An 11,375-nucleotide genomic window follows, 5' to 3' on the forward strand; every position below is an offset into this window, starting at 1 on the left:
TTGTAAACGATGACGTTTAATAGGTTGATCAGAATTGCCATTAAAATATTTGTCGTTGTTAATTGTGTTTGAGGTAACATTTCCTTTAGGTCTTTTTCTTTTGCTCTGCACTAAACATTTGACAACATGTCATATGCATTTAGAAAACAGTGTGCATAAAAATGATGCAAATATGGAAGCAGAGTAAGTAGATGGAAACGACACAATGCACAGGTGATTTTTTTAAAGATTTACTTGCGTTTTTATATGCGAAGAAGACTATTAACTACTAGTCTGTGCATTAAAACAAACTCTGCTGTCCGGGGCTGTAACCGGCCCAGGAGGCCGGCGGATGTTGGGCGAGCTGCTATTAGCGAGATTTAATCAGGCTAATTAACTACAGAAGTTGACAATCTTTTTATTCATTTGAATCATATCTATTAATATCATATTAGGGATAATGAAAACGTTCTGGGTGCTAATTCCAATGCAATAAGCATCTTAATTTGCATAATTTATTACCTTTAGCTGCCATATCTATGCATCCAAAACTAGTATGCCGCATTCAAATGCTATCAGGGAATAGCAGATCATAGCATACCATGGGAATTCTAATTTTTTTTCATCAACCGGTTCATATATCAGTCCATTGACTCGATTTTAACTGGTAACATATCTTTGAAATTTGGTCCGATCTCATCCGAATTAAAAAAAAGCCCCGTTGTGAGGTAACATATCTTTGAAATTTGGTCCGATCTCATCCGAATTAAAAAAAAGCCCCGTTGTGATAATTTTGAATCTACAGACGGTTAGAATTCATCACGTACTTGCCCATTTTTACGAGTGATTGAAAATTGCCACTTATTCCCACTCACCCGGTGCAGAAGTGGCCTGTCCCTAAAATTATTACACACCAACCTCGGGTAGCCCATAATACTCTCTGGTGTCGGGTTTCAGGCGACCGGTTTACATCCGTCCCCGAAAGGAGCCCTCCGCCCCGCGGTGCCGTCCGTCCAGCCAGCCCGACCCGGTTCTACAACTTAGCACCGTGACATACCCCTATAGTCATCCCCACGTAGTCACTTGGTATACAAGACAAATAGACCAGTACAGAAGTGAGAAGGAAACCGATTCCTTAGGATTTAGGCCATGTAGGATCTACTTTTCGGGACCCAACTCCAGGTGCTGACAGTCTTAGGTTGCTCCGCGCCCGTTGGCTCCAGATTCACCGAATATTTGGATATTTTCTGATAAACGTGGCGATTGTTGGAAAGCAAACAAGGAATACCGGGTTCAGGCCTTCAGGATTTTGTGCCACTGACTAAGGTATTTGGGAAACTTCTTACGTGTATGATAAGTGAGAGGATTTATGTGTGGAAAAAATAGTGGTAGGGACGGGTGGCGGGACGGCTGCACTGCATCCAACATGGCTTCACTGTGATGACCTCAAAACGCTTCTCCAGACTGTGATCGCATCCCTCCCCTACCGACAGGACAAATCCTGGTATCCTGTCCTTGTTGTAGTACCTTTATAATGAACTGTGCTAGATTGTTGTCAAAGATTTTAGCCGTCGTACCTCTTGGTGGGTCGGGATTTGGACTCAAACAGAAGCGTGTTTCCCGCTGTTTGCACTGTTAGGCCGCCCGTTATGTTCCGTGTTTTTATATCGTCTGCAAGTGCTTCGTCTTTTCGGTGTACAAGTCCTTGCCGAAATGGACTTTTTAGCTCAGCATTGACTGTCCTAAATGTTCAGTGGTTGTGTCGGGATTCTATTCTGACCAAAAACGCAGATTAAATTCGTTTGATAGATCAATGTAAGAGGACAGACGTGCAGTGAAGGAATTCGGGTCAACTGCAGAAAGAAACGATAGCCAGAAAATGGGCGGTGGTCAAAAACGCTCAGGCACGTTTTTGGTGGGGACCGTTAGAACGGGACATGACCTAGTCCTATGTTCTGTACCAACAACAGCGTTATATTCCACACCAACAGACCAACAATACTGGTTTACACCTTTGCAAGTAGATCTTATGTATTTTACAATATGGAGGGGGGTGGGGTGAATCAGGCTTCTTTCTCAACGATTCAATTAGGCGGCCAAAAATTTCATTCCCTTGTTCAGAAGGGAAATTCCAAACGTGCACTGCTTGTGCCACTGTGTTTTTCCTCCTCTGTACTGAACCATAATTTGGTGTGGCCTTGATTTTGAAAGGAGAATGTGTCGGATTAGATTATGTGTGAAAGAAAGGTCTGTCTCACCTGGTTCAAAACATACCAGGTAATCGGACCCGTGTTTTCAACCCATGTCTCTGTGTGGGAGGGGGGCGGAAAACAAACAGGGTACTGTTTTGTGTGCACATAATTTATTGTGGAGCAAGGGTGGGGTTTCTAGTAGTGCAAACTGCAACGGATGTGTTGGGCTGAATATGCTTGAAAAAGAAAGAAAGTGTGGGTTTGCATGCCTACGTAACTCTGACTTGTACAACTGTAAAGTCAGTCAGAAAGGTCATCCTGCAAGGCACTGTGAAATGCATCACCAGCCGCTTGGAATTATTCCACCTCCCACCAACATTTTTACTCATCACCAGACTGGCTGGTCTGAAACTGTTGATGCAGTTTTATAATGTCTTCAGCACAAATGTAGCGAAACACATCGCTCCAGGGCATGGAGAATAGCTAGAGCACACAGACGAGGAATTTAAGATGAGATAGCCGGAATAACAGAGACGCAGCCATCAGATAATTTCATTACCACCTATTAGTGTCAGCTCTACTTAAGTCAGATATCTACAATTTCCAAAAGATGGAGTGCGACAAAGGAAGCCTTGTTGTTATGGTAAATATCTTGCTTGTTGTCTCCAAAGGCATTGTTCCCTTGTGAGGGATGAAGCAATAGAATGAAAAGCAGTCTATAATAACAACAGCTTTTAGTTCTTTGTTTGTCAAGAACAAGTGTATATGGTTTGAACCTGTTGTTATCCAGGTAGAACTATACACATTGTCTTTTATGCAAAGGCACAGCTTTTGCATAAAATACCAGACTGACAGGATCTAGCAAAATACTGCCAGAGGTGGAAACACTTCACTGAGAGTTGTACTGCCTCTCTGGCTGTCCAGCTATGGGATTGATGATGAAGATGATGATGCCAGTGTTATCCCAGAGAAGCCAAAATTGATCAACAGTTTTGGTAAAAGCCAGGTAATCTTCGTCCTGTTGTGCCAAAAGATGTAAATCAGTTTCCCGCTAGACCAATGATATCTGTAAATTGCAAATTGGCAATGATTGATACAACTTTATGGTATTATGGTTTGATATGATAGGTCCAAACATCATATCAGCTTACATTGCTCAGGGATATGTAACTTTGCAACTGGTAATGGAATATATTGATAGATAGAGGCAAGTGGAAAATGCTGAGACGTTCATCAACTCAAAACCGTTACGAGGATAGAAGCAGACAGCATAGACTTGTCCAGAATATTAAACAAGTTATCACTTTCAATGGTAAGGTATTCCTATCAAGCATGTAGTATCAGGGCTCGAAATACCACATGCATATGCAAGTTTGTGCATGTAAAATTGGTGTGGTGCAAGTAAGTTTGGACCAAACTTGCACCAGTGCAAGTTACTTTTATCCACTAATACCTGACGTTAGAAAAAGCTTACACACACCAAGAATATTGTCTGCCATTGAAAGGTAAAAGAAAACAACACTGAATAAAAAAAATAGCCTAAATTTGTTATTTCTAAACTTGGTTAGACATCCAGGTAAACAAAATTTGAAGACAATTCCATCTCTATAATGCTAATAATTCCTATGGTGTTGTCTTACCTTGATTTGCATATGAGTAAATACATTTTCCATACAATTTAGTGACTTTGATATGATCAACTGGATTTTCCAGTTATATGTGTTTGTATTGAGTTGTTCTAGCGATGGTTAAGAATAGTGATGGAAGTCACTCGAAGAGTCCAGAAGAAATCTATTGATCTTATCAAGTTGTAGACATTGAATTGTCTTAAATTAAGCCTAAATTCACATTTGTTGTACAATTTGAAATCCAAAATAAAATACGCTTTGGAAAACAAATATCCAAACATGTGGTCTTTATGTATCCCCATATATTTGCAAATTTTCAGAAGAAGAATAAAGGGTTAACAGTTCACTATTTTGGGTTGTGCAAGTAAGTTTCTTTTGGTGCAAGTTACCTTTGGCTTAACTTGCACTGGTGCAAGTTGACTGAAAAGTGTATTTCGAGCCCTGAGTATGCATATGTAGCTAATGATAAAATAGTTTACACATAATGTAAAAGCACATTGCAATCATGTTTGTTGAAAAAAATTCAATGAAACATGCATGATTGATCACATTTGATACCTTTTCTAACAAAACTGATTTCAAACTTGATATTATGTTTGCTGACTAGAAATGAAACCTTACAAGGATCATTAACGTGTCTGTAACTTGGTATTTCTTTATAAAACTGTTCTGTCATTTCGATTTTGTTCAGCTGGAGGAAAAACATGAAATTAAGTAGGATTGATGCCAAAATCAACAATGAATGAGTTGAAATTAAAAGAAAATAATTATAGATTGCTATCTTGTAAACTTAAGGCTTCGGGTAACCTGACAGTCTTGAGGGTAGATAGTCGATAAGGCTAAAAACAAAGAATGTGTCACCATGGTGCATATACAGTAGGGTAGGGGCTTAGATGATATTAGCCATTCCATAATTGACTGAAAATCAATAGACGTCCTTTGGTGGGCTTGACTGGTTACCCCAGCACAGTGACCTCTGACATCTCGCCATGGGTGCAGCTCCACAACAATTTTTGGCAGGCTGAAAAGATAGAGATGCTGTTAGTCAGGCCTGCCAGTATCAGCAAAACATTCATACAATTTTAATTGTTAGTGTCATCAGGGAAGAGTCCATGCCTGTTAGGGAAGCTATCAGAGCAAGGAGGATTTTACTCAAGCACTGAAAGTCTGAAAATAATATCAGCTGTGTCAGTCTTGGTATCAGGATTCAATAGTTCATCATGGTGAACCCTAGAATAGACAGATTTGCGCTTGCTTGCAGTAGGCAGAATAACTACTCTCCAAGCAGAGGTTGGTGGAAGAAATCGTGACCTTTTCCTTTCATCCGTTTTTTATCGACCAACAAAGAAAACCTGAAATTGCAAAATTAACAATTTGGTGCTCTGATAGAGTTGTATATGCTTGTGCAGGTGGTAGGGACAGTCCGACTGAGGTAGTGTTATGTGAGTCAAGTTCCAGCATGGTGAAATGCTGATGCTAGCACCATTATTTCATTTTCAAGTTATTATCTCTGTTATGATTTCTTATGTCGCAATTCTTTCATACCAACACGGATGTGTACCCATGCTTACTAACAATACCATGTCCTTGTTTTGCAAGGGTGGATACACATCATATAGCTAGTTTGAAAAAAAACTAAAAAAAAAAGTCAAAAGTCACTTTGATTTAGTCCCACTAAACTAAAATAAAGCAGTTATCATGTATGTCCATGAATCAAACTGTACCAATTGTAAGGTGAAAATTCTGTCAGTGAGTACTTTTGCAAGGTCAGATATTTTGGGGGGTTGCATCCTGTTTTTTCTTTTTGCTTTAAGGTTTGTTATGGTTTTAATGTGCTATGTTGCATATTTTATTCCCTCTAGAACAGAACTGATAAAATGTTAGATTTTGTAGTTGATGTGAACTGGTCTGTGAACTTGGCTGTTGTTTGCTATACCGTTGGCAGATGAATGGGTTGGGGAAAGCTGTGTTTACCAGCTATTGGCTGACGCTAGGCATCCTGTAGATTTTTAACAGGGTCCTCGAAGCGAGCAACAAAGGCTTTCATTAACGGTCACTTTGCCTTTTATTTTCATGCAGAGGTAGATACACACTTACATGTATCTATTATCAACACCAGCAATTCAGAAAATTTATACTTACTAACTTAGCTTTTTCATGTCACATGGTCTGATTGTTGAAATCAAATTATATATTTGGATAGGAAAGTAATGAACATTTTGTACAATAATATTCTGAACTAGGAAAAGTAAACAATACAGTTCTAATTTGAACCAGATGCTAAGACTTCATGCTTGAGATGATTGAGAAAATTGATTTGACATGGTAATTTTCCACCACTTTGCAGAATTGATATACAGTAGAAGTCGCTTATTAGGGAAGGCCATTTGCCAGCTAAATTTTCCCGACTAACCGGCGTTCCCGATTAAAAGATGTTGCTCGAAATGACCCGAGTGGGGATGGGGGAGGGGGGCATCGGTGAACGCATCGCACGCATTGACACAAAGAATACAACACAATCATTTCTACCACAAATAATCAAGTCCATAATTTCATCAAACTCCACAAATATACTTATTAGCCGCTTTCAGCTTAAAATTTATCTTTTATCGGTAATTGTGATATTGTTATCACATTTTAGTGTCGAAGAACTAATCGCGATGCATCAAAAGATCTGTTACGTTTCGTCTATAGTATCGGCTTGAAGAAAACAAAGAAATTAACACTGCTAAAACACGTTAAGCTACTGAAAAAAAACGAGGTACATATGCAAACGTATTCTAAATTTGCCAAATGAACAATTGTTTTGATTAATAGAGGACTGATCAAGGGTACAGTGCACGCGCTTACTACGTAAGATTTGTCGACATGTGATACACAGACGAAAAACATCGCTACGTTGTAGGACGAAAACGCTCTTGGTTTTCAGACAAACTTTATGTACTAGGCGAAAATACTCATGACTAACGCATAAATAAACTGTTAATCTTCATATCTACAAATTTTCCAGTTACGATGTCCACAGATTACACTGAAATTTTGCCACAGTCGACAGCGTCATTTTCAAAACATTTCCATCACGAAAACAAAGATGGCGGACGCGGCGTCATGTGTAGTATCCCATGATTCCCTGCGGCAACCGCCGGGCCGCGCGCTAGCGACGTAAATTGAATAGAAATCGCGGCCTTTTCGGACTCAAAACAGGCAGTTTTGATACTTTTGGCGATCTGATATCTTTATACGGGAAAATTTTGGTTCATTCCTGCTGATTCTGGTGATTTGTTTGGCATATTTCGGGGTTAACATGCGTTGTAACTTGAATTTTTTTCCCGATTAGCCGATTTGGGCTTTGCAAATATGGGGTGCTGTAAACAATAGCGCCAATGGGAAATGGTTTTGGATTTCAAAATTCTTTGCAACTAACCGATTTTTGCGACTAAGCGTATTGCAAATAGCTGGCTTCCACTGTATGTGTATTCAGTGATTGAGCCAACATAATGTAAACTTCATCGTGCAATACATGTAAATTTGTTAGTTGGAGTTTTTATTTTATGGTGGTTATTTGTGAATGGTAATCCGTATGCAGAAATACTCAAAGTCACTAATGACATTTAAAAAGCCACCTAGATTAGAGAGTTTTATGTTGGCAGAAAGCCAACAGTGAAAATAGAAAGGGATGAGGCAATAGTAGAAATATGTGCCTCTGCAGTCATAGCACTAGTATGATTATATGGTTTGTGTGTCTCCAGGTTGTAGCTTGGTTGTAATAACCCTATTTGTAACTGCCCAGTACATAGGTAGAACAGGACATTGTGATTATGTTTACTTCATTATGTTTGTCTTATGTTATTATGATGTTGATATAACTGCAGCAAGGTTTATTGGAATTTGATTATATTTGAGCATAATGCAAGGTGAAATTATATTGATTCATTTTGATTGCCATAACGTTTATCTACTAGATGGAGCATCATAGATATTTGGTTGTGCCACTGTTGAGCAATTTATATGCAGGATTGACCCGGTTTTTTATCTCACCTCACCTATCCTTGGACCTTCTAGTGGGTCATTGGGGCATCATGACTGTTTGCTGCACTATCCTCCTGCATCTGACTCTGTCTTCTGCTGTTCTCTTTTGGAAGGTGGTAATTAATTTCACATCTAATTGGATGGCCAAAGCAGAAGACCAGGGTAGGGCCACAGAAATTGGGTTAATCAAATCTAACACGTCAATCAGATCCAGTCAGCCTAGTCTATGTAGGACTAGCTAATGACTGTCTCATGCCGCATTTGCGATAACGATGACAATTTGAAAAATGCGGATGAATCCGTTTCAAAACCACCTCGCGAGGCCAGAAAAATCTGCGTCAAATCCGTTTCGGAGCGTTCATGATGACAAATTTATCCTTATCAGCCAACAGTGCAGATGCATCCACATGAATTTTTGCATCATGAACGGGGCCTCAGAAAAGAAGAGCAGAAAAGAAAAGAAAGGCAATTGAATTGTTAATCTTGCTGCAGCTGCTTAAAAATGACTCTTTTAATGTCAACTGTTAGCATATTTTTTGTTTTTACATTGAGCAACATTTACTACTGAGTGCTTGACAACTTACTTCCAAGAAAGCAAAAGTTAATACCTTGGTAAGAATAATATTTGTGGTCTCTTTCCCTAAACCTGTGTATCATTGAGACCTATTGGCTAAGGTTTGCTCACAGATGTTATCACTAAAATTGCAAGTCTAAGGCCGACTTTATACAGACAACACTTTCATAGTCGTGCGACTGTTGTTGTCGACAACGTTGCCGGCGACGATATTTTTAGGCTGTCTAAAGAAGATCAAAACAGTCGTGCGAGGGTTTTCCTCGAATCATCGTGCGACCACCTCGGACCCGGTCGCGCGACCCTTCAGCGGGGGGCCCGCGTTGATTTTTCCGCTGTCTAAAGAAAAACGTTGCCGGCGATGCAAGCTGGAGGTCATGGGTCATATGTTAATTAGCCTGCGCACGCCATTTCCTGTCCCCAAACGTGGAAAACTCCCGCCATTTTGTTGTCTGAGGTCGTGTTTGTATTTGCTGTTTATTCGCTATTATTTTCCGTCTAGGAGGCCGTTTTGCTTTAGATTTTTACTTTTTATCTAACGTAAGTAGGTAGAATATGGCCGAAGGCCACGGCAGGCTATGGGGAGTGGAGGAAACGCGGTGTTTGGTCGGACTTTGGGGAGAACTGGAGGTTCAGAAAAAATTCGACAACTTTCGCAGCAAACAAGCTATGGAGAAGATTGTCCGCGGCATGAGCGAGGCGGGATTTGAGCGCACCCTCAAGCAGATTCAGACAAAAATGCGGGACATGCGCTACAGGTACCGAAAAGCAAAGAGAGACAACCAGAAGAGTGGGGCCGGCCCGTCAACGTGCCCGTTTTATGCCGAGCTGGACAAGATGCTTGGGGACAGGCCTGCCACACTGCCCCACCACATCGTGCAAACCAACTTCAGCTCATCCTCAGCATCAGGTATTTTAGAGTTTTTTTAAATTTTATTTTAACGTTCTAGTTTGAGATTTTCTTGTAGTCTACTTGTGAGCACTGTTAAGAACAGAAAGTATGAAAAATCTGCCTTGTAAAATTATGATAAGCTCACCTGAATTTATTCTTAGTTTTTTCATTATCAATTATGCATAAGTTATATATTTCACAAATTTTAGCCTGCCGCAAATATTGTCTTATGATCAGCGTTAGCCAATAGGTAGTACCTTTTTTTACCAGTACAACTCCTTATAATGAATGCTAATTTTTCTTAAGACATTAAGGATGACAAACAGACCTTTCAAAAATGTGATGATTATATTAACTAAATGATTTTATTTTTTTTCCTTGTGATGTAAGTACAAAACTCAAACTTCAAAGCATGTAAGGGTAATGTTACTAGATGTCAAGAAAACATCTTGATGGAACATTTTATGTATTTTTGTTGGTTTGAAATGAGTATAGATATGACAGCTTTGTTGTGTGTGAAAATGTTTTTTTTTTTTTTTTAAATACAGATACAGAGTCAGGTGAAGAGGATGGGGAGAATGAAGCTGATACAGCTGATGATAGGCCCGTCACTCCACCCTCTGACTCTGTTGCTGATAGCACAGGTGATGAGAATCTGTCCTCTTCATTGCTCAGCAACGGAAATGAGGAGGACAACCTATCTGCTGAAACCCCGAGGTCGAAAGGTGAGTGTTGGTGAAAATTACCTTTCTCTTCATGAATTTGATGCATCCATTAATGGAATAAATGAAATTATGACATGCATCCCCCATTTGAAAAGTGTTCCATTTGGTGTTTTTTTTTCCTTTTTAAGTTTCCAATAAGGTCTAGCACATGTAATAGTACCAGAAAGTAATTTTTGATTTATGTTTAAAACTAAAAATATGAAGTACCATACACTAGTAGGTCGGTACTAGACACATGAAATGATGTAAAGAGGATGGACCTTTTATTTTCTTCTCAATTACAGCCTGATATTGTGCTTTAGATGTGTGTTTTGTTATGAACCCTTTTTTTGGAGAATGCAGATTTGATATCTGCTTGACTTACTTGACTTATGCTGGATGCCGCCCTTCCTCTGCCACCCGAACTACCAGGCTGCCCAGAAGTATCTGTCCTGCATGCTGCTTCCCTTGGTAGCACAGCCTCTAACTCAGTATCTCATACAGTTGAAACAATCATAAAGGAATATCTACCTATGTCCACATCTATCCATCATACATATTTTATTACAATTTTCATGTCAATCCTGGCTCAGGGAAGAAGAACACCCCAGGTGGAAAAGTGAAGTACAACTCAGGGGGAAAAGGCAGTGCAAGCAAAGACAGTGCAGGCAAAGACAGTGCAGGCAAAGACAGTGCAGGCAAAGACAGTGCAGGCAAAGACAGTGCAGGCAAAGACAGTGCAGGCAAAGACAGTACAGGGAAAAGAAAGGGAACAGGTAATATTCATCACTTAGTACAGACAACCTTTAACACTGAGAAATGAATACTTGTGCATTATCTGTATTCATGCATTGTAAATAATTTCCCATCCCTTGGTGAGGAACACTTTGACCTCATTAGTCACTTATTAGCATTATATAAAAGATGCAGGGAAAAGAAGTGGTTTTAATTCTGTTTTATTTCTTCTTTTTTTTATTTTTAGGATTTACCAAGATTGAAAGGAACAAGAAAAAAACCAGGTTAGACAACCAGTGTGAAGGACTGCATAAGGCAATGTCAGCTGTTCAAACTGAGGGCTTCAAGCAGCAAGAAGACATGATGAAGAAGAGGGACCAAGGCTGGAAGGATCATGACGTCCACGTGACGAAGATGCAACAGGAGGCGGATCGAGATATGATGGCTGGGATGATGGGCCAGTTTATGGGCATGATGGGCCAGTTCATGGCCATGTTTGGCCAGGGGGCCATGCCTCAGCGGGCCCCCTTCCAGCAGGCCCCTGGGGCCATGCCTCAGCGCCCCCCCTTCCAGCAGGCCCCTGGGGCCATGCCTCAGCAGCCCCCCTTCCAGCAGGCCCCCTTTCAGCAGGCCCCTGGGGCCATG

General features: G+C 40.2%; 2 protein-coding genes across 8 annotated transcripts in view; both read left to right on the forward strand.

Moving 5' to 3' along the window:
- The first annotated feature begins 941 nt into the window (after window positions 1-941).
- The window catches only part of LOC118416618 (spectrin beta chain, non-erythrocytic 1-like), a 73,191-nt gene continuing 62,757 nt past the window's right edge, over window positions 942-11,375 (forward strand). For 4 of the 7 annotated variants that reach the window (XM_035821893.1, XM_035821954.1, XM_035821946.1 and 1 more), the window contains exon 1: window positions 943-1,305. The gene's annotated coding sequence lies outside the window, so the exon portion shown is untranslated. Of the gene's footprint in view, window positions 1,306-1,593; window positions 1,615-11,375 lie in introns of those variants that run through there. The other 3 variants (XM_035821800.1, XM_035821860.1, XM_035821809.1) reach the window with 2 other exon arrangements.
- The window catches only part of LOC118418060, a 3,216-nt gene continuing 384 nt past the window's right edge, over window positions 8,544-11,375 (forward strand). The window contains exons 1-4 of the mRNA XM_035823917.1: window positions 8,544-9,309; window positions 9,840-10,016; window positions 10,589-10,771; window positions 10,978-11,369. Of these exons, the coding sequence (XP_035679810.1) occupies window positions 8,955-9,309; window positions 9,840-10,016; window positions 10,589-10,771; window positions 10,978-11,369 (1,107 nt within the window). The 5' untranslated portion in view covers window positions 8,544-8,954. The remainder of the gene's footprint in view (window positions 9,310-9,839; window positions 10,017-10,588; window positions 10,772-10,977; window positions 11,370-11,375) is intronic.

Source organism: Branchiostoma floridae, chromosome 1, assembly GCF_000003815.2.
Source record: "Branchiostoma floridae strain S238N-H82 chromosome 1, Bfl_VNyyK, whole genome shotgun sequence".
In the NCBI taxonomy this organism is placed as follows: domain Eukaryota; kingdom Metazoa; phylum Chordata; class Leptocardii; order Amphioxiformes; family Branchiostomatidae; genus Branchiostoma; species Branchiostoma floridae.